The 21,686-nt window shown below is 39.6% G+C and overlaps 1 protein-coding gene and 1 pseudogene across 2 annotated transcripts in view; one reads left to right on the top strand and one right to left on the bottom strand.

The window, feature by feature from the left end:
- Myo3b (myosin IIIB) overlaps nucleotides 1-21,686 on the top strand; it is a 370,163-nt gene that overhangs the window by 280,660 nt on the left and 67,817 nt on the right. Inside the window, exons 30-31 of one of the 2 annotated variants that reach the window (XM_042694123.1) lie at nucleotides 2,810-2,894; nucleotides 3,807-3,903. In XM_042694123.1, the coding sequence (XP_042550057.1) occupies nucleotides 2,810-2,894; nucleotides 3,807-3,903 (182 nt within the window). The remainder of the gene's footprint in view (nucleotides 1-2,809; nucleotides 2,895-3,806; nucleotides 3,904-21,686) is intronic. The other variant, XM_042694122.1, reaches the window with a different exon arrangement.
- Nucleotides 15,917-16,456, bottom strand: LOC122120074 (annotated as a pseudogene).

Raw genomic sequence — 21,686 nt, 5'->3', positions numbered from 1 at the left:
TGCCCCTCAGTTAATTGAATGGATCAAGAAAATGTGGAATATACACACAATGGAATTCTATGCCTCCAGCTAGCTTCTTGATACTTAATTGCCTCATCTGTACACGTGTGTGAAAGTCAATTGACCCACATGGATGTTGGCAAAATTACATGGGTAACTCTGTATGTATGTCTTATCTGGTGCTTGGTGGCTCATATGCATTCAATCATCATGGCCATTTTGTTATTATTGGGCTTTGGTGAAGGATTGCATGAATGGTCAGTGTCATGTCCCTGGTGTATCCAAGCATCAGTAAAATCACTGGAAAAGAACTGAAGCCCTAAGAAGCCTGGCACTATTGGCTCATGCTTGTAATCCCTGCTACTCAGGAAGTTGAGATCAACCAGCCTGGTCAGGAAAGTCTGTAAGATTCTTATCTCCAATTAATCACCAAAGAACCAGAAGTAGAGCTGTGCTCAAAATGATACAGTGCTAGGCTTGAGGAGAAAAAAAAAAAAAACAGCACAGGAACAGTGGCCAGGCCTTGAGTTCAAGCCCCATGGCCAACAACAACAAAGAATTGAAATCCTTTGTCTATTGAAGAAAATTGGCATTTATAATCTTTTAAAAAGCAAGTTGGAATTTGTTTTGAAATTACCAGTTCTAAACTGCTCAGTGTTTGCTGAGGTGTGCTTTAAGAACCAAGAGTCCCTCAATACAGTACATGAGAGAAGGACTAAATATTAAAACAGGGAGTAGGAAACAAGTTCCATTCTTTTCCTCTCTTGAAGTAGCATTGCACATATTACTGAGTTAATATTTCTGGAAATGTTTCAGGAAAATCTGGTTTACTCTTTTTAATCAAGCATTTTCGAATTGGTTTGTTTGTGGACATTACTTCTAGCTCATCCAAGAAAGCTGGGGCAAGAAAGTTAGAAATTGAGGCCTAAGCAATAATTGAAGGACTAAACTCTCTTCCCTAGCTCACCAGGACTTCTAAAGCAGGGACTTGCCCAGGCTGGACAAGAGTGAGTTCATTGGGACCATTGATGCCCAAGGAGCAGAGCAGACATTGTAGGTCAGAGGAGGAACAGAGGATTTGGGCCAGAAGAACCAGGATTCCTTAACCTCTCTGAGCCTCAGTTTTCTTTTTCTATTTATCAGGTACAATTAAAGTGCTTAGCTCAAATGGTTGTGAAACTCTGAAAAGATACCTAAGAGCATTTTTAAAACTATGAAGTGCTAAGCAAATGCTGATTCATTTAATGTTAAGGGTACTTATACACATATACTTTTATATACATGTACTTTTATATACATAGCCTCATACTTTGTGTGTACATCCAAGTAGTCTAGTGTTTATTGAGCACTTTCTGGGGACCATACACTGAATGAGGTGCTGATAGAAAATGGAATCCAGCAGTTCCTATCCCTGATTTGGTAAAACTCACATTCCATTGTGGGAGAAATGTGATAAATGTACTCACAAATAAATAAGTGATTGTAGATGATAATTGCTTCCAGTATTGATGTGCTATCATGTGGTGTGTGTGTGTGTGTGTGTGTGTGTGCGCGTGTGCACAGTGGTACTGGGGCTTGAACTCAAAAGCTGAACATTGTCCCTTAGCTTTTTTCACTCACAGTTGGCACTCTATCACTTGAACTCCAACTGCACTTTATCTCTTTGGTAGTTAATTGGAGATAAGCGTGTCATAGCCTTTCACCTCTGGGCTAGCTCTGAAATGCAATCCTCAGATCTCAGCCTCCTGAGTAGCTAGCATTACAGGTGTGAGCCACCTGCACCCAGTTTAATGTGCATTTTTTTTCTAATGAGTATATTGCTCACAACCTACTATAGGAAGATAGATTTCAAAGGTATTATCCACTAACAGTTCACATATAGTGAAATGGATTGGTCAGTTTAAGTAAGGAATAAGATTAATACCATAAAATTGGAAGAAATCATAGAAAACAAATAACTTCATGTTGTTCATGAGGAAACTGGAACCCATGGCATTCACACATAAGCATGTGTGTATGTGTATGGATATTTTGACACAGTACATAGGTGTGTGCCGCATGCATTTGTATGTGGGATCAGGGAAATCAAGGCAGGGTCAGAGCACCGATTTCCCTTCCTGACAGATTATTTTCCTTTTTGTTGAGTTCATCTGAAAGGCACTGTCACAGCAATTCTATTGTAGCCACATTGTCACACTCAAAGATTTGATTAGGTACAACTGATTCTTCCAAACTTTGTCCCATGAAAATTAATATTTTGCTTGATGTTGGTAAGTTTTCCTTTTATGCTTCCTGGTATGACTCCTGTAGGATGCCCTGCCTCCGCTAGACACCATTCACACATATAACAGGATTGTTATATACAGCAGCAAATAGTCTGCTCAAACTCTCTGCACCCAGCATTTCCTAGGCGTAGAGATTGCTGCAGAGTCCATGTTCACTTCCTGAACAATAAATGAGTAAGGTGAATGTATCCAGTGGAAAGTACGGCCTTACCACCAACTTGGTTCTCTTCTTGATAAAGTCTTCAGGAACTTTGGTCAAGTAAGACAATGCTCCCATCTGAATGCACTTCTAGAACTTTTAAAGGGCAGTTTTCTGGCCTTTCTTAGGCCACTGTGGATCTTCCTTGGTATAAGGAATGTTCTAGTCTGATGCAGTTCTTTGTGGAACTGGCCTGGGAAGCTGAAAGTGCATGATTTGATTCCTCTTTGAAGGAAAACCATCCTCTCTCATTTTCATTTTCAAATCTTTTTAAATGATCACTATTATTATTAATAATAATTATTATTGTTTGTTTGTTTTTTAGGGATTCTCAAACCCACAGTTCTCCAAATGGCAGTGATGTCTTTTCCAGACATGCAAATAAGGTAACTGGACATCTTGATTCTGAAGTAACTGTGTGTCCTTTTCTTTCAACTCATTCAATCAAGTTCATGGGTCTGAAGCTTGTCTATGATGGTTGGCCAGGCCACCTAAACTTGAAGCTGTTAGTGATATTTTGAAATCTTTGAGACAAAAGCCCAGCCTGCTAAAGAACTTTGGTTCAGCAGAGAGACAGGGAGGTACAGTGAAGAGAGAATCAAAAGGCTGGAAATTCGCAGCTGAGAATAAATGCTCACTGCTCCCCGAGGTGATTTGTCTGAGTACTCTACTCCACAGATGGTGGAGCCTCTTTCTGAGAGAGGACCTGAGGTTCTTTGGTAGCCCTTTGATATCCTGCTTGCATTCAATATGTGAAATGGACGCGTCTCTCTGTGACTTGGAGCCCACAGCAGGCTTTGAAGTCTGATCCAATTTTTGCTGCCTACTATTTGATGTTGAAAGGCTGAAATGAAGAAAATGTACAGTTTTTGCCAGTAACTCTGCCGAGCATATGTAAGATTAAAAAAAAAAATCCTCTGGATGATATACTTAGAAATGTTAAGTAGATTAATACCTTCCTATAAGTTTTCTTTTTCTTTTTTTTTTCTTAAGGATAAAAACTAAGTAAAGGTGCAAATAAGCACCTGGATGTTGATCTGATCTGGATTATAATTAATTTAAGAGGGGACTAGGAGGATTTGTGCCAAAGAAGAAATAAATGAATGAAGAAAAATATGTTGTAACTTGGCTCCTAATTACCCTAGGAGGGGACCTGCAGTTGGTTCAGTGCAAGATGTGGGCAGCCTGGCAATGTCACCAGTACACTTAGCCTCTTTGCCTTACATCAGGGATAAGGATCCCTTAGTTTAAGGAAAGCCATGTCCTTTGGCTGCTCTGTCACTGGATAAAAATGATGATTCTCTTACTGCGTCTTCCTGAAGCTCGCAGTTGCTGGGACTACTGTGCTGTGTTGTCAGACATGTCATGCTGCCCCTGATGGCCAACGACTGAGCCCCCAGGAAACCTCTCACGAACCGGGTAAGAAGGACCTTTTGAACTGTTCGCTGCTTCTACCATTCACGTATTGGTGTGCTTGTTAGGAAGTTATGTCTGCAGGACTGTCTAGGTGGAAGGACTCAGATGTCAAAATGGCCTGATGTTAAGAAAACACTCAGGCTGGGAAATGCTAAAGACTGGAAACAAAGCTGTATTAAACAAAGAAGCTTTATCTCCTGTTCATACACTAAAGTTTAGATGTCTGAGGGAAGATAATGAGTATCAAAGTGATAACTTTTCTCTTACAAGAACTTTAAATCAAGAAACTATTCCAAAACAATTTAGGGGTATAGGTCATTTAGGGCCACAGTCTTATTTGGATTTAGAGTAGTTTTGTGTTTTGGACAATATGACCTTTCTCTAAGCAAGAGAAGACGTCTTACTACCACATGCCTTTGGAAACTGGCATTTCCCTTTTCTAAATTCCCTGATACTAACTGTAGTAGATAGCAGTTAAAGTCTGTGGGTAGCTTTAATTGGCTGTCCTGGAAGATGTAATACAGAATAGGATTGTAAAAAATATTTATGAATAGAGGATACTCAGGATAATGTGAATCACTTCAAGGAAAGAAACTCAACTTAAGACACTGATATTACACTTAATTGACCTCATCTATTTTTCTGAAAAGTAAAGCCATTTCTCAGGTCTTTCCAACTTTCTTTTTTTTCCAGTTTTTCAGTGACAAAGCAGTGTAATATGAAGTAGATATACATAAAAATGTCTGACCTTCAGTCCATATGAAACTTAAACTTTTTTACACAAGAGATGAGTACATTATAACATAACCTTTTACATAGAGATGCAGTAAATGGTGATAAACCTGTCACAGGCAATAGTTTCCTACAGCCAGTGTTCAGGAAAAAGGTCACAAGGAGGTAGTGGGTAGAAGTAGCACAAGGAAGAGGACTTTTTAGAAGAAAGACAGTGTGGCAGAGCAGAGTCCGTGGTATGAGAATTTGGTTGGTATTTTTCTCTCCTCCATAGAAAATCTCTACCTTTTAGTTGAAGTTTTTTTTTTTTTTTTTTTAGCACATTTACATTTAACGTGATTATTGACATGTTTTGCTTTTAATCACCCTGCTATTTGTTTCTATTGTTTCCCATCAGGTCGTTGTTTTATTTTTGACATTTTGCTTTAAAATACATATAACTCCCCAAAAGATAAAACAATATCTCATTGAGTAGCTAAAGACATAGGTCTTGGGTCAGGCCTATCTGGCTTCACAGCTCTGCCCTCTGGTTATATAGTTAATCAGATTATATAGCAACTCCCTCCCTCATTACTCACACATAAGCTCAGTAGTTCATACCTGAGAGGGTTGAGTTGAGGATTAATTGACTAGCCCAAGTGAAGTTCATGGCACAGTACCTAGGAGTTCAGTAACTGTCAGCTACTATGGTAATTTTTTATATTAAATAAATACAAGATTAATTTAAGAGTATAAGCAACAGGTTGAGAAATGATTTTTACTATAAGGCATTAAGTTATGGTAGAATAGTTGAGGGGCATAAAATATACTGTATTTTTAATGAATAGCTATGAAAGGGAAAAGAAAAACCTGTGTGATTACAATAACCTTTCTAGCCTTTAGAAAAATATTGTCCAAACATTTGTGAATTACAAATCTAGCTTATGTAAATAGCTATTAACTTTCATCTTACACTGTTTCCTCTTACAATTGTTTCAATTCTTCTAATTTAAACAGTTGTCTCTTAGGTGGGTCAATATCTCTATTACCTCCTCTGATGCTGTCTTATGGGTAGCATCTGAAGGTGTTCTTTCTCTTTTCTAACCTCTCATGCACAAAAGCTCAAGGAGCCTTTCTAACATAAACCTGATTCTCTGTTCTCTTCAGTAGCTTAGCATCAATTCTTACAATTCTTATGTGGCATTCAAGGCTTTCTGTGTTCTAGTCAACTTTTTCTTGTTTGCACTGATGTCTTCTGTTTCGTTTCTCTCTGAATCTTTAAACTGTGTTCTATCCCCTGAACATGTCTGATGCATTTTCTCCCTTTACTTTGTGACTTTGATAACGTGCCCTTCTGTTCCATATGGCTTTCCAATTCATTCATCAGAGTCCTCTCCATTCTTCAAGGTCCACATGGCGCTTGTCCTGTGCCCTTTGGCTTTTAATATAATGCCTATCCCAACCTGCCTTGTACTAGTTATTATCATTCATCTGTTTTAAACTTTCTAGAATCATAGCTATACATTTCTGGGTTCTCTCCTCACCACTCAACCTATGTTCCTCCCCCCCCCACCTCCCCACCCCCCACCCCCCGCTGAGGCTCAAGCTCAGGGCCTTACACGTGCCTAGGTTCTACTACTGAGCTACATCCCAGTCCTGGTCTAAATTCTTGAATTCTTGAGCATTCAAAACCCTCGTGAAATACAATGAAAGCAATAAGAAAACAGAACTCCACTTGAATAAGCAAATCAATGAAACCTTCAAAAATATTTTTGTAAGAATCCCAAAACAAGTTAAATATCTCCCGACATACTAGTGTAATAAATCAAAATCCCTCATGTTGTTTCATTTGTTGCTATTGCTTTGGGCCAAGGACAAGGGAAAAAAGTCTAGACAGGGAGGCAAGGTCTCACATATAAGCCAAATTTCCTTTGACCTTAGAAAGCAACAAAGATAAGTTGAAGCAACAAAAACATTCCAGCCTTATTTATGGTATTAGTTACAGGAACAAGAATGTATCTTTAAGACATCGTAACATACTATACCTCTTTATGTTTATTTTTTTTCTGTGTGTGTGTGTGTGTGTGTGTGTGTGTGTGTGTGTGTGTGTGTGTGTGTGTGGTACTGGAGCTTGCACTTGGAGCCTCTGTGCTTTTGCTTGGCTTTTCTGCTCAAGGCTAAAACTCTACCACTTGAGCCACAGCTCCATTTCTGGTCTATTGGTCATTTAGTAAAGATAGTCTCACAAACTTTCTTGGCCAGACTGGCTTTGAATCTTGATCCTCAAACCTCAGACTCCAGAGTAACTAGGATCACGGGCAGTAGCCTAGGTTTCCTTTTCCTCTCTCTCTTTTTTTTTTTTGGCCTTTAAAAATTATTTCAACCCATACTTTTGGAGAAAGACAAATGAAAATATTAAAGCCTTTTCAGTTTTCAGAAAAATGTAACATCCTACAGGTTTGCCTACTAACTTGTAAGAGAACTCACTTCACTGTCCTGAAGAGGGTGGTTGGGTAGGAGACAGGAGATGAATCTGAAATGTCCAGGCTTGCACTCTGTTCTGAGCAGACATGCTAAACGTTCGGTAAACATGGGACGTGGACAAGGCTGTCTTCAGCCCCTTAGCCAGCATCTGAGAAATGTCCCGTGGCCCATGTGATTCATTTTTCACATAGGGAGACAAGCCCAGAACACCCAGGAAATACAGAACACAAAACCCTTTGCTGTTAATCCAACCAGTTAAATTGTTTAATAAGATAGACAGGAATGTATGCAGACTTGATCTGATATTATTGTGTAAACATTTATTCATTAGGCATTTGTTCTTTTTTGTATTTATCCATCTATTTATTCAAGACAACTATTAACATTTACTAAGTGCCAGAACTGTCTTGTGCCAGTACTTCTCAATGTACTGAGAATACCAGTTTCATTTTTCACTTTTCCAGTTGATTGCTTTCCAATTTTACACAGTCTGACACTTTTGTGAGATGCAATAAAAACAAATTACTACAAAATCAGTTATACACTTGGATGTTGGGCCAATATAGAGTTGATCTCAACTTTTCTAAATTTCTTATTCTAAATTAGAGCACTCTAAATTTCTCTATTGACCTTGTACACCAGTAACAAAGGCCAGTGTGTAAGTGCCTCTTTATGAATATGCCATCACGGTCCTGTTCATGCAATGCTATATTGTATATAGCCTATGAGGACAAATGAGAAACAATATGTATAGTAAATGAAACAAATTAGTCGGATGGGATGGTATGTGTTAAGGTCAGTATTTGGGGAGAAAGTGCAGCAAAATTGTCCAAGTGTAGAATGAGGCTGGGGTTGGCTGTCCTTTGGCACAGATGATGAGGGAGACTTCACTGGGAATTTGAGTTTGGAGTAAAGACTGGAGGTTAGTAGCTAGTTGGCCATGTGGCTATCTACAGGAAGAGCATTTCAGGGAGGGAAAGGTCCTGAGGAGAGAACAGACATGAAAGTATAGAAAGAAGCCTGTGTGTGAGGAGCTGAGAGAACACAGAACAGATATAGGAAATGCAGAGCCAACAGGACAATACAACTCGGCACGTCTCAACATCCTAACTAACTCCTGCAGATGGGTTAGCCTGGAGGCTGCGAAGCAAGCCACCTACAGTTGTGTGTGGCTCCTGCCATTCTCTAATTCTAAAGAGTTTCCTGTGGTGCTGGTGCTTTTGATCCAAGGGTCACTTCCAGAGTAGTGAGGGTGGTCTTAGCAAGGTGGAGGGCCAATGAGCATTCTCAGCCTGGGAGAGACCTGATCTGAGTTTGCAGCAGCCCCTCCAGCTTTGGGTTTGGCATCATCAGGAATCAAGGCAGGCAGTATAAATGAACTTTCCAGGCAGTGAAAATGTTCTCCAACTCATAATGGCCTTTCATAATGAGTGCACCAAACACAATTCTCCTATTCTTCATGACTCAGGACTTGGTTTTATTTTTATAATTTTACTTTTTTGTGCCATACTAGGGCTTGAACTCAGGGCCTAATGCTCTCCCTGAACTTTTTCCACATAAGGCTAGTGCTCTATTACTTAAGTCACACCTCCACTTCTGTCTTTTTGCTGGTTAATTGGAGGTGAGAGTCTTTTGGATTTGCCTGCCTAGGCTGACTTTGAATGGTGCTGTTCAGATCTCAGCTCCTGAGTAGTTAGGATGATAGGTATGATCCACCAGCAACTGGCCAAAAGTAACTTTAACCTTCCATGTTTAGGGTACTGAGAGCAAGTGGTGTTGTCATAGCCTTCTGAGGGGCAGGGTTGACCTGTGATTGCCAGTGTACAGGGTCAGAGTCTGGGACAGCCACCAGGAATCATCTGGTGTTGGGCATTGAGCTTTAGCTGGTTCCAGCGCTTTCTTGGCCTGTCCACTCAAGGACTTCTGAGCGCATTGCCAAGTTCTTCTGCCAGCTGCTGCTTTTTCTGCTTGCTCCTGCTTTAACACTATCAACTGCATTGTTTCCTTTTGCCTTCTACTTGTTCATTACTACCTTTTCTGTGCCTCTGGGCAGCAGTTTAGCCATCAGAAAGCAAATGTGGGCTGTATTTATCCTTGGAACTTTTCGTCTTTAGAGTGACTAAATATAGGATTTAAAATTTCTTCAATGCTGAGGGTTTTTTTCCCCAACATGTGGGATTTTGAGTGCTAACACCAGGACAGTTGTGAATAAGCTGGTACATGTTTGTTGCCCTTTGGTTAGCCTGGAAGTTGAGCTTGATTTGGGCAAGAAGATTTAAAATACTTAGATGTTCATATTTGGCAAGACTTGAGCCTTAGACACAGAGCCTTGCGTACTGTTGCCTGGGTGTGGAAGGATTTTGAGCAGCTTGCCAGGTACCAATGCTGTGACCCTAATGGCTCAGGTGTCTTCTGCCTGACAGGGAGAGGCTGTTCCTACCATAGCAGCTCAGAGGCCACGTTATCCCTGTCAAGAAATCACATGGAATCCAGACTGTCAGTGGGTGGAAAACTCCTGGTCCTCTCTGTCCCATCCCCAATTCTATTAGTGAATGCTTCACACGGGCAGCCAAGGCCTCTGGGTCTTCATTTGTAAGTAGTCCCTGGAGTTTTGAGTCCCTGGTTTATTTTTTTCTCTCTTTATTTCCTTTATGATTCTGTTAGATTGAGAACATCTTTTCTTCTTTTATGTGTGGGCTTGGATTTGCCTTAACCTTCATCAGTTAAAATTGGTGAGTCAGGGATTCAAGTTCCTGGCATATGGGCATGTGTGTGTTCAGGCACATGTGTGCATGTGCACGCACGCATGTGCACGCACGCACGCGTGCGCACACACACACACACACACACACACACACACACACAATGAAAGACATGGAAAAGTCTTGACTCAGAAGTGTTCTCAGTTAGATGGCATAGGAATTGCAGAAATCCTTTACCTTAACACTGGGGTAGGAAAAATACCTTTTACACTATAGTTTTCAATCATCAGCAGAAACAACAATTACCCAGAGAACTTGTTAGAACACAGATTACTGAATCCACCCATAGTTTCTGGTTCTCCCCGCCCCCTCTGTGTCTGTGGTATTTGGCAGAGGTAAGGGGTGAAGGTGGGTACATTTTTACCAAGCTCCTAGTTGGTGTGAGACTACTGCCTTGGGGACTTTTTTTGGCATCCTGTCTCTGGATTACTTCTTGGAGAAAGTGTGATTCATCTATGTGGCTTCCACACTCATTTGGTATTTGTTGAATACCTACTGTATGTGAATCACAAGTTCAAGAAATGCAATAGTTGTGTGAAAGACTGACACAATTCAAAGTCTTGCTGTTATTTCCCAGAACAGTGCCTTCATCATCTCAAATGGTCCCATGAAATTCTCCAGGAGTCACTAGGAATAAGTGACATTTACAGTAGCTTTGTTATATAAGAAGGATGATAAGAATGTTCCAAATTTCTAAAACATCTAAAAATGTTTCAGTTTCTGACATTATTAGGCATGGTTTTCTTTAAAGTAGATTTCTAGTTTATAAATCCTAGTTTATAATTTGTGCCTCTGCCTACCTCATTGCTCTATATTCTTCCACAGAGCGAAACAATCCACAGCCTAACAGAGAAGGTAAATTCACATATCTCTAACAAGGCCAGTAGACAGCAGTGAACCTGGAGGCCATGGAAGAGAGGGGAAGTAGATAAAAAAGGAGAAAGAGAAGAGATTTAGGGTATACTCTAATTTGGCCAATTTATATTAATGATACACCTTTCTGATTTTGCTTAAAAGTATGTTCTCACTTTCAGTAGATCTGGCTTTGGGCTGATTTGATTTTGTTTGACTTCATTTTGTGATTTGAAGACTAACAAAGAGCAGGGGATGCCGATTGTAATCCTGTCAATGAACCCCAACAGAGGCCTCTGAAAAGGATTGGGGCTCCCTGGAGAAAATTTGTAGGATGACATAAAAAGATTTCCTCTAAAAACTGAGGGTGTAGAGGAGTGTAGTTGTGAAGGCTGACACTGTCCCCACACTTCTGCCAGCTGAGTGTGAGATTCTGAGTCTAGTAAAGGCTGGAGTGGGAAGAGGGTGCAGCTGAAGACTGTAAGAGCTACTCACGGAGGCCACACGGGCCACAGGCCAAGTTACCATTCCTAAGACCACAAGCCTTGCCAAGCCTGCCACAACTGGCATCTCACAAAGGTGGCCCTTTGGAGTCATGGCTGCCTAGACAGTGCTACATGAAGTTTCTAGTGCTTTCCTGCATGCATTAGGGAATGCTAAACTTTTTGCTGCTGACAAGTCAGTTCTGATATGGTTCTAGGACATCAGGCATGCAGCTGCCAAACAAGGTGAGGTGTGGTGTGTGTGTCAAGCCAGGCCAGGGTCAGAGCGAAGCCAGAGTATTTGGCTTCCAGAACTGGCCATTGATGGCCGGGCTATAACATGTGTCTAGGGAGATTATATTTTAAATTCTGTTTTTATTTGGTGTCATTGAAACAGCAGATACTCTAGAGACTGCCCTGTTCACCTCCATTGCCTAGGTTATTTCATTTTAAACTCTCAACTTTGAAGTTAAACATACAGTCCTTTTGTGGTACAAAGGGAGTGATTTTGCTTCTTTTTACTTTTGTTTTCCAAAAGTGGGTGTAATAATTTTTAATAGATTTTCTTTGAATAGTTTTTGGCTTCCAGAAATATTGAGCAGAAAGAGTTCCCTTATGCCTCTTTCTCTCCCTCTCCTCCAGATTCTCCTGCAGGGAATATGTACAGTCCTTCAGGGACTAGGGGTACAACTCAGTGGTAGAGCAAGTGCTTAGCCTGTCCGAAGCCTGGAGCTCAATCTCCAGTTCAGTTTTGTATTAGTGTGGCTCATTTGTGAGAATCAATACACTTACATTAATATACTACTACTAAATGAAATCTAAACCTTATTCATGAGATTCATTCTTTGTGGAGTATGTTGTGTAAGTTTTAACAACTGTATAATGACTGATATCTTACCATTATGATATGGGAAAGAACAGTTTCACCAGCCTAAAATTCCAGCCATCCTATCTCTGCCTACCCACTTTCCCTCCCCCACCTAAATCCCAAGTCACCACTGATATTTATTTATTTCTTCATTCATTCATCCGTTCATTCATTTGTTTGTTCATTCATGTATTTTGTTGGTCATGGGACTTGAACTCGGGGCCTAGGCACTGTCCTTTGAGCTTTTTCAATCAAGGCTAGCCCTCTACCACTTCGAACCACAGTGTCTCTTCCAGTTTTCTGATGGTTAAAGAGTTTCATGGACTTTCCTGCCTGGGCTAGCTTTGAACCCCAGTCCTTAGATCTCAGCCTCATGAACAGTTAGGATTACAGGGGTGAGCCACTGGCAACTACCATTTCATATATATATTACTATATATTTATATATCTAACTGTCCCCTTTTTGGCTTTTCATAATGTCACATGATTAGAATCACACAATACAGAGCTTTTTCAGATTGACTTAGTTTTACTTAGCAGTACGCATCTAAGATTTCTCCATGTTTTTCATGGTCTGAATGTTTTTTGAGTTTTTTTTTTCAGTAGTATTAGATTTTGAGCTCAAGATATTACACTTACTAGGCAGATACTCTTACCACTAAACCATACCTTCAGCCCTAATTTTTGCTAGTTTTTTTTTTGTGTGTGTGAAAATACTGTACAGAGGGGTTACAATTACATGGGCAAGATAATGAGTACATTTCTTATCAAGCATTGTAGCCTCCTCCTTTGTTGCTAGTTATTTTGAAACAGGATACTGCACAGACATGAGCCTGAACACCATCTGTCTGTCTTAGGCTTCTCATCATAGCTATGATAAAAGCTCTTCATTGAGCAGCGGAGCGGGGTATCACACAAACATTTTCTGCTTGGATTGCCCTTGTTCCATTGTATAGATATACCATAATTTGTTTCTGCCTGCACCAATTGAAAAACATCTTGGTTGCTTTCTGGGTTGGGGAATGTATTAATACATTTGCTATATACATTTGTGTAGAGTTTGTCTTAGGGGTTATTTTTTCACTCCTTCTGGATAATTCCAAGGATTGCTGAATTATGTGACAAGACCATACTATGCTTTGTAAGAAATTGCCAAGCTGTTTTCCATTCCAAATCAACTGTACATTTTTTTTTATTCCCATCAGCAATGAATGAGAGTTCCTGTTGCTTCACATTCTTGCCAGCATTTGATGCTGTCAATTTCTGGATTTTTTTGCCATCTTAATAAATGTACTGTGGTAGCTCTGATTGTTTTAATTTACAATTCCCAGATGACCTGTCTTATGGATTATCTTTTCCATGTGCTTAGTTGCCATCCATACATCTTCTTTGGTGAGATGTCTGAGTTTTCAATTCTGTTATTTATTTTCAAGTCTTAAAGGATTTTTTTCATTCTGGAAAGCTGTCATATGTCAGGTATGTGGTTAGCATATATTTTCTCTCAGTCTGTGGCTAGTCTCAGCTGTCTTTCGTAGAGCAATAATGAATTTTTAATGAATATAATCAGGGAGACAAACATTTTAAAATAAAGCTGACTCCCACTTTGGCTTAACCTTTGCTTCCTATCCCCAAAATAAGAACAGCCTGAGAAGAACACAGTGATTGACTATGTGGAGAGCAAAATATGATGTGAGCATGGTCTCTAAATTAGAAGCAATAAATGTAAGTGCGACAGGGGGCAAGATGGACACAATCCCAAGTTCAATAGGAAAAAGGAAACTTGGTCTTATATCTGTGTGTATAAACATGCAGAGCATTTCCTCTCTGTTCTTGTTTTTTGTTTGACTCTTGTCGTTTTCTTACCATTTATGCTTCTTGAATAACCAAATTTTCTAGAATGTCTAAGAATCTCTGGGACATCTACTAAAACAGTATCTAGTGAAAGATAAATTATTGGTTTAAATTTTAATTCTAGAATTTAAATCCTGGCAGAGAGTGAAATCTACCTTCGTTAGTCATACATTTGAGTAGTCACTCAGCAGGTATTTAGAGAGAACCCACTACATGGCAGGCTTTATGTTTAATCCCTGGCAATACACAGAGAACAATTCATGCTTGTTCTTGTGACATTTTTGCTCTGAGAAAGATGGACAAATAAGTCTAGGATCAAAGGTTTTTAAATTATATTTTTTATTATCTTTAAGTAGTTGCACAAAGGAGTTACTATGCAATATGTCAGTTTAAGTACAATACATCTTGGTCAATGTCATCCCTTTGATTGTCTCTCCCATCCTTCCCAACTTCACCCATCCCCTCAATTTTCCTAGTTTCCTAGTCTAGAAAATGAATATTATGACTGTATTCTCCCTTCCTTCCTCTCTTCACTCCCTGTTCCCATTGACCTCCCACACACATCATTCAAGTACCAGTTTCCTGATATTCATTGTGTTGGACTGTGAGTTGGTTGCTCTAAAGACTTACACCATTTGAATTCTCTCCTGTATATGCCATACTTTAACACTTTTGTGTGCATGTACATATGACACCATATATGTTTATTTATAGATTTATAAATTAGATCTGACTTCCACATATGAGAGAAAACATGCATCTGTTGTCTCTCTGGACTTGATTTGTTTCATTTAACATTTTTTTTCCCAGGCCCATCTGTTTCTTTACAAATGATGTAATGTCATTCTTCCTAATAGATAAGTGAAATTCCATTGTGTGTGTGTGTGTGTGTGTATACCAAGTTTTCTTGATCCATTCATACATTCAAGGGCATCTGGGCTGTTCCCATATCTTGGCTATAGCAAATAGTGCATGGTTGTGCAAGTGGTTTTACTGTATCCTGATTTTGTAATCTTTTGGAAAAATGTCCAGGAATAGTATTGCTGGATTGTATTGTAATTCTATGTTTAATTTTTGTGGAATCTCCAAACTACTTTCCAGAGTAGTTGAACTAGTGTACTTTCCCACCAACAGTGGGCTCCTTTTCCTCTACATCCATGCCAGCATCTGTTATTGTTTGCATTCTTGATGTTGGCCATTGTAACTAGGGGGAGATGGAATGTCAGTGTTGTTTTGATTTGCATTTCCTTTAGGGCCAGAGATGTTGGGCATTTCTTCATGTGTCTATTGGACATTTTCACTTCTTTGGAGAAGTCTCTAGTTAGTTCATTTGCCATTTATTAATTGGGTTGTTGATTCTTTTTTTGATCATGTAATATTTATCTTTAATTACCTTAAGTCTTATGGCCATATAGTTTACAAATTATCTCCTCTACTTGAAACCTTTTCTCTAAGAAGTTGACAAAAAGCACCACTATCAATCTCACATACACAGTAGTTCCACAATTTTGTGTTTCTAAATAGCTGCATGAAGAAAATCCTGAATTATAACTTAGTCTGTCTTAGTCCAAAAATAAAGCCTGTATTATATCTGTCACTTTTAAAAGCATCTGTACTTACAGATCAACTATAAAATGTGACAAGTGTTAAATATTCTTCATTTGACATTTATACATAAGCCACACTAAAATGCCTTTCAATAAGTAAAAGGCAGATTACAGAGAAAGGGGATTCTAATTAAATTGGCATAGTCAAGACCAAAAATATAGACATTGCTTCTTCATCTTTGGCCATAGCCTTTAACAGGTTAATTTTGTATGATTCTGAGACAGTAAAGGGATTTCCTCAGTATTTAATGATGTTCTCATAATTAGCCATATAAATCTGAATATAAAACCAATCTTTAACAGATTGGGAGATGGTATTATTCCCTACCTTGCTGAAAAATTGAACATTAGTAAGTCCAATCATATGACAGAAAGGGGACAAATGACAGTATTTTTTCTAAGATCATATTCACTTAGCCACAAGCCAGTTTTACTTAAATCAGGACTGTCCAAAAATATTCTGCCAGCCATTCATGATCTGAAATCTGATATTAGAAATCAATTGAATTATGGTACACATTAAAAAGCCATGAGACATTTGTTTAGCAGTAAATAACTAAGGCAGTGGCTATTACTCATTTGTAGTTTTTCTGAGATAAGCTATCAAATCTGCCCGTTCTCCCTTCTTCTGAATGCCAGCGAAGATCATTTTTGTTCCAGGATGTACTTTTTGGGGTTCTCCAAATACTCCATCAGTGTATCCTCTCCCCAGGTGATACCTTTGTTCTTGCTGGCATCTGTGTAAGTGAATCTCGTTGCTTGGCCTGTCTTCTGGCCAGACAGACCATGGAGATTAGGCCCAGTCTTGTGCGTGCCTCCCTTTTCAATGGTGTGGCACTGGGCACACTTCTGAACAAAAATCTTCTTGCCTTTCTCAACATCACCCATTTTCAATTCGCTCTTTCCTCGCTATCACAAGAAGGATAACAGCGCCAAAGCCAGATGCTGTCTCAGGTTGTTGATTCTTTGAAGGCTTGTTTTCCTGAGCTCTTTGTATATTCTAGATATTAGGCCATTATCTGACAAATAGCTGGCAAAGATGTTCATCTATTCTGTAGGTGTCTTTTTAGCTTATTAACTATGTCTTTTCTCCTGCAGAAACTTCTTAGTTTAGTGCAACCCCATTTGTCAATCTTTTTTTAATTTGCTGAGCCCCTGGAACTTATAAAATTCCTGCTGTGCCAAGAAGTTCTCTGAGATAGAAAGAACAATTCAAAAATTGTGGAACTGCAAAAGGTCCCAAACTGCAAAAGCAATCTTGGGCAATTTTTTTTTAAAGTAGTGCTGGAGGTATAACAATTCCAGACCTTAAACTCTATTACAGAGCTATAGTAATAAAACATCTTGGTACTAGCACAAAAACATGTCCAAGGATCAATGGAACAGGATAGAAGACCCATAAATAAATCCACAGATGTATAGTCATCTAATATTTGATAAGGAAGTCAAAAACCTAGGCTGGATAAAAGGCGGCTTCTTTAGCAAATGATGTCAGGAAAACTGACATCTGCACCTGCAGAAAATTGAAACTGGATCCCTATCTGTTGCCTTGTACTAAAATCAATTTAAAATGTATCACATCAAATCTTTTTTGACCAGGGTCTTGATTAAGCAGCTATAGGAACTACAACAGAGATACTTGGTCCCTAGGGAGCCAAGAAAGTCACCCAACTTTGCTCCAGAGCTTAGGAATTGATGAAGCAAGGAGTGAAGAAAGGCTTGAGTTCCTCTCTACCCTCAGAAAAGTTCCTGTGTGAGAGCCATAAGATAGAGGGGGTTTGGACTTTTTAAAGATTCTGAAATATAGCTAGCTACTGTTGGCTCACACTTTCAATCTTAGCTACTTGGCAGGCTGAGATCTAGAGGACTGCAGTTATGGGTCAGCCCAGGTGAAAACTTCACTAGAGTGCATTTACAAAATAACCTGTGAAAAGCCAGCCTTGCTGGGCCGCTGGTGGCTAACACCTGTAATCCTAACTACTCAGGAGACTGTGATTTGAGGATTGCAGTTCAAAGCCAACCTCAGAAACACAGTCCATTCGACTCATCTCTAATCAACAAGCAAAAAGCCAGAAGTATAGGTATGACTCAAGTGGTAGAGTACCAATTTGGAGGCATGGCTCAAATAGGAGAATGCTGGTCCCGCTGAGTCTCTGAGTTCAAACTCCATTACTACAAAATTATAAAAATCTGAAAAATAATGTATCTTCAGAAAACAAAAACAAAAAAACAAAGGAAAAAAAATCCTGTTCTTCAGCAATGTACAGTCTAATGAATTCTTATAAATGCAGTCACCCACACAGACAAAACCGGGGTCACCAGGCAGACCTCATTCACACTGAGGTCCTTGGATACCCTTTCAAGCCTGACTCTTCTCCACCTTGGAGTAGTCAGTCACCCAAGCATCTAAACTATTTTCACTTGGTTTTTGAACTGTTTAAACTCTGTGCAGCTTGAGACACACTATAGGTGATCATTGTGTCTAGTTGTTTCATGGTCATCTTTCTCCCCAAAACATATTTTTGAGATTGAATTGTTTATTTTTCACTACTATATAGTGTATAATTTTTTTTAGATAGGACAAATTTCAAGAGTTCATCCTGTGGATGGCTGTCTGAGTCTTAAAAGAAGAGTTGTTCAAAGATGATGATAGTCCTGCACCCTTGGTAATGGGCATTGCAGGCTATGGAGACAAATCTAATTATATTCCTGCTGGGTCACTCTAGCAGCTTTGTGATTTTGGACAAGTTACTTAACCTCCCTGTGCCTCTCTTCCTTGAACTAGAATAAGAAAGCACCTGTCATGGGGCTACATAAGAAGTACTTAATATAGTGTTTTGCGTAGAGAAAGCATTGAGCAAAAGTTTTCATACTGTAGACTTCTGCATGCTCCTCACAGGAATCTTTCATTATCCTTGAGTAAGTTTCTCCTCGGCTTAGCTGCAGTTAAGTTCATAGAGGTCTTTGAGATCCTTTTGTTCAATTCATTTTATAAAAGGAGAAATGATACCCTAATGGATCAACCAAGAACTAGCACCTAGCCCAGAGCTGGATCTCAGGAGTCAGAGAGAGAGTGATTCCTCTGGTTCAGCTTCCCAGAGAGTGCTGCCATCTTCTTGAAGATTCCTTGGATGAACTGGATGGCTATTTCACCTTCTTAAATGTACTTTCATCTTCGTGCTAAAAAAGAACAGGGAAAGATAAAAGCCTCAAAGAGTCCATCAGTCAGCTCTGTGCCTAATGGTAGTTGGTGGAGTCTACTACTTCATTATGGGATTGTTTTCTCATTGGTTAGAGTTTAGGAATTCAAAGTCCTCCAAGTCATGAGGGCAAAACAAGGGGCATGCAGGCCCATGTGAGACTATTATACTGGACAGAGACCTTGTGCTTTGTTTGTTCTGCAGTTGGATTTGGACTAACAGTATTTCTGATTTTTAAAAAAGTGCAAATGGATATCTTATGAAATTGTGAATCTATGAAGATAATTGGGATGATGACAGGAGAAGGTCCAAGTGAACAATCAATATTAAATAAGCCTAGCATTTTTCTTTCGACCCAGAGCATTTCTCAATGACTAACTCATATTCCCCTGAGCTCTGCTTGTCATTGCTTCCCCTCTAACCTCCAATCCCATATTCTCCACGCTGCTGGTCTTTGCTGGTATTTAAGCTTCTTTTAATTAAGCTTCCTCTTCTATGAGAAAGAGATGCAGACAGACAGAGACACAAGAGAGAGGCAAACAGGTAAAGACCAAGACAGAGAGACAGAGACCAAGACTAAGACTGAGACAGAGCAAAAGAGAGACACAGAGAGAGAGACAGAGAGTGATAGAAACACTGAGTTTGTGCATGGAAGGCTCTGATGGCTCTAAGAGGACTCTGGTTAAGGACTGTTCCTATGAAAATAAAACTCCAGACCCACTCTTTCTGTGTGTTGACAGGCCAACCTAGACAATAGTCTAGTTTGCTCTTCCAGTAAAAAAATTTCCCTTGGAGAGTTGCTGATTTCTTTCATTCTGTTCAAATTGTCCAGTATCCTGGCATGTGCTGAGATTGCCACAAACCATGCTTGGTTTTCCTCAGTGCCACCTCGGGCCTTAAGCACCTACCACCTTGAGTCTTTAGTACATTTAAGAAGAGTTGGAGTCATTTGCTGGGGTGTTGTATATCTGACAACTAGTATCGCTGAAAGCAGTTGTGCTTCCTTAATCCACCTAAATGGTAGGAAGACCATCCAGATCCCCTCTGGCTCCATCCCCATTTTCTCTTCCATCATCCAGAAAGGTCTCTGTAGCTGCTTAGTGGTGAGCAATTAGAGCCACAGAATACCCAGACATCAGGCTGGCTTGTCTGACCTAATATGCATAAAGATTCTGTGTTCCCTAAGGAACTCTTCCTTTCTAAAGGGAAAAAAAAATTAATGCTATCCTCTTTCACTAAATTGGTGCCAGGTATTTTCCCTTCACAGTCTCTTAAAAGGACAAATTCAAACAGGCCCAAGAAACAAATGCAAGAGATCTCCAAAGCTCGGAGGGATGAGTTTACACACTATCCTCATTTCAAAGGAGGTGGTTTCTATGCCGGGACACAATGCGTGGGTTCTCCCGGCGGGTACTCACCCCTTTATATGTCAAGTTCTGTATTCAGACAGAAATCAGATAAATGCAAAGAGCTCTGGGTTTGTTCCTGAACTGAAGTGATTTGTCCTCAAAAAAATAGCTTTCCTACCTAGCTCATTACACAGAGTCTGAGTGTGTTGGGTGCCAGTGAGGAGCAGACTATCTGAGAATCCATTCCAAATGGTCAAGAATCAGATGGCAAAGTATGCCTTCTCCTTGTGTGTAATTCCTATAGTTAGTCACACTTGAAGCATTTCAGCTCTGAACACCACATAGACACCCTGCTTTCTCCTATTCAGATGGCAGTTTGGGGACCAAGGTGCGTCTCATCTCTTACAGGTGGCTCATTCTTTGCTCCAGACTTACACCCTTTCCTTCAGTCCATTGAAAGAACCTTTAGTTCATCTAGCAGTTCCTCCTTTACCCTGGAAGGCACTGGGAAAAGGCACATGACTCTCTTCTTAAAAGGGGAATTAGAAGAGATGTCCCCTTTAAGCTACTGCGCTGGCAAATTAATCCTGTGAGGATAGAAAGCTACCTCTATCTACAGCTATAGAGGACTTAAAGACTGAACCCAGGCTTCATAAATGTTTCCTTTCTCCACCATCTGCATCCAGAGCACTCTAAACAGTGGACCCTGGGGTGCATCTTCTCTTTAGCATATTACAGGTGGTCCGCCAGGCAGATTTTATACCTTCTTTTACAGACTACTTCACACTTTGAGCCCATCTAAGAAGCCAGTGGAATGAATCCAGGACTCTGTTTCTAGACAAATGTGCAAAGGTACATCCACAACATTTGTAAACAAAATCATCCACTTTCCTAACTCCTTCACATTCCCTGCACCCTAGGCTAAGAATCTGTGTATGTATACATATATATATATGTATACATATAATTTTATTGTTATTATTAAGGAGTTCTACAGAAGGCCTACCATTTCATAAGTTAGGTAATGAGTGCATTTCTTTTTGTTTGACAATGTCACCCCTTCCTTGGCTTCCCCCCAGTTTTCCCCTCCCATTCTTGCCCATAAGTGACATAGTTCATTTTCCACGTAGTGTATACTGAATAGCATGATTGTATTTGTTTACTCGTTCTCCCTTTCAGTACTCCTTTTGAGCCCCCTAAAAAACACCAAGGCAAAAACAAACAGCACCACCAGCAACAATGGTAACAAAAACCCCATGTTGCCATTTCCTGGAATTTGTTTTGATAAATAATATAAATGTTCAGAAAAGTTACACCTTCGGGTTCTTCCCCCAAGGATATCTCTTTTAGTCTATGTGTAAATTCCCAGGGTCCTGTATAGGTTATCATGTCTAGTTATAGTTTAGATCTAGCTGTCACACATAAGAGGAACACGTGTACCATTTGTCTCTCTGAGCTTGGCTTTCCTCACTTAGCATAATTTGTTCTAGGTCTATCCATTTCCCCACAAATGATATAATCTTATTCTTTCTAATGGATAAGTAAAATTCTATTACATATATATATATATATATATATATATATATATATATCGTATTTTATTGATCCACTCATCTGTTG

This window comes from Dipodomys spectabilis, unplaced genomic scaffold, assembly GCF_019054845.1.
Source record: "Dipodomys spectabilis isolate Male_0828 unplaced genomic scaffold, ASM1905484v1 ptg000174l, whole genome shotgun sequence".
Classification (NCBI taxonomy): domain Eukaryota; kingdom Metazoa; phylum Chordata; class Mammalia; order Rodentia; family Heteromyidae; genus Dipodomys; species Dipodomys spectabilis.
Note: the sequence above shows the minus strand (reverse complement) of the source record. Positions and strands in the feature narration are given on the sequence as shown.